The 850-nt window shown below is 61.8% G+C and overlaps 1 protein-coding gene across 1 annotated transcript in view; it reads left to right on the forward strand.

Moving 5' to 3' along the window:
• LOC127750176 (Krueppel-like factor 6) overlaps positions 1 to 721 on the forward strand; it is a 114,790-nt gene extending 114,069 nt beyond the window's left edge. Inside the window, exon 2 of the mRNA XM_052271045.1 lies at positions 273 to 721. Within this exon, the coding sequence (XP_052127005.1) occupies positions 273 to 359 (87 nt within the window). The 3' untranslated portion in view covers positions 360 to 721. The remainder of the gene's footprint in view (positions 1 to 272) is intronic.
• Positions 722 to 850: the final 129 nt, after the last annotated feature.

The following is an 850-nucleotide window of genomic DNA, read 5'->3' on the forward strand; positions in this document are numbered from 1 at the left end:
GGTTGGTAGTGGGGGGGGGGGACTACGCTGCCACTGGAAAGCTCGCACGGGTGTGATAAACTTGGCCTAACTCCGGATCAACGCAGCGGCTGCCGAGGCGGCTGCCGCAGCGACGACTAGAATCCCTCCTCTCTCCGCGCCGCCGGGACGGAATACGTAAAATTTGAAAATTTATGTTTAGGCGCGTGCTGGTGTACATTTACCCTGCTGAGCGAAACAATACCTTTTTGCCGTGGTACTGACAGTGTGTTCTTCTTTTTTGTCTGTTTTAGGTTGGTGTGTGCGGTTTGGTGCCTGCGTTTGGCCTCATTCGGGTAGGTCTCTCCTCCCCTCTCCCTGCGCCCCGCTGTCGACCGTGAGGGCGGGGGGCGGCGGCGGAGGATGGCCGGAGAAATGTAGTGTAGTAAATTTGTAATGGAGTTGGAGTTAGTTGGATGAAGTGCCTCATCGGCTGCCTGCCTGGGGAATCCGAGGCAACCGCCGCCACCACCACCACCACCGGCATGGCTGCGATGGCGGCGGCAGCGGCCCGCTCTCGTCGGCCTTCGCCAGCCCTGCGGAGGAGGCCAGGTGAACTCGGTACCTCATCGTGTAAATGTGTTGGCGTTGTCGGCGGCGGTCTGTGGAGCCGCCTGGGCGGGGGCTCAACTCCGGGCAAAAGTCGGGCAAGAGCCGCCCGCAGAGCCGGCAGCACTAGCCGGAAATTGGGTTGGACCACTAAGTCGAGAGTGTTGGGGGGAGGGGGAGGCTGGGGGGGTAAGCAATGCCGTTCGCGTCTAATTTGCATGGTGCGGCTCGAATTCCGGACAGAAGTCATCCCGTCCAACGGCGCGCGGCCCGGCGGCCCGGG

The sequence above is a fragment of the Frankliniella occidentalis genome, unplaced genomic scaffold (assembly GCF_000697945.3).
Source record: "Frankliniella occidentalis isolate FOCC.00 unplaced genomic scaffold, Focc_3.1 Scaffold147, whole genome shotgun sequence".
Classification (NCBI taxonomy): Eukaryota; Metazoa; Arthropoda; class Insecta; order Thysanoptera; family Thripidae; genus Frankliniella; species Frankliniella occidentalis.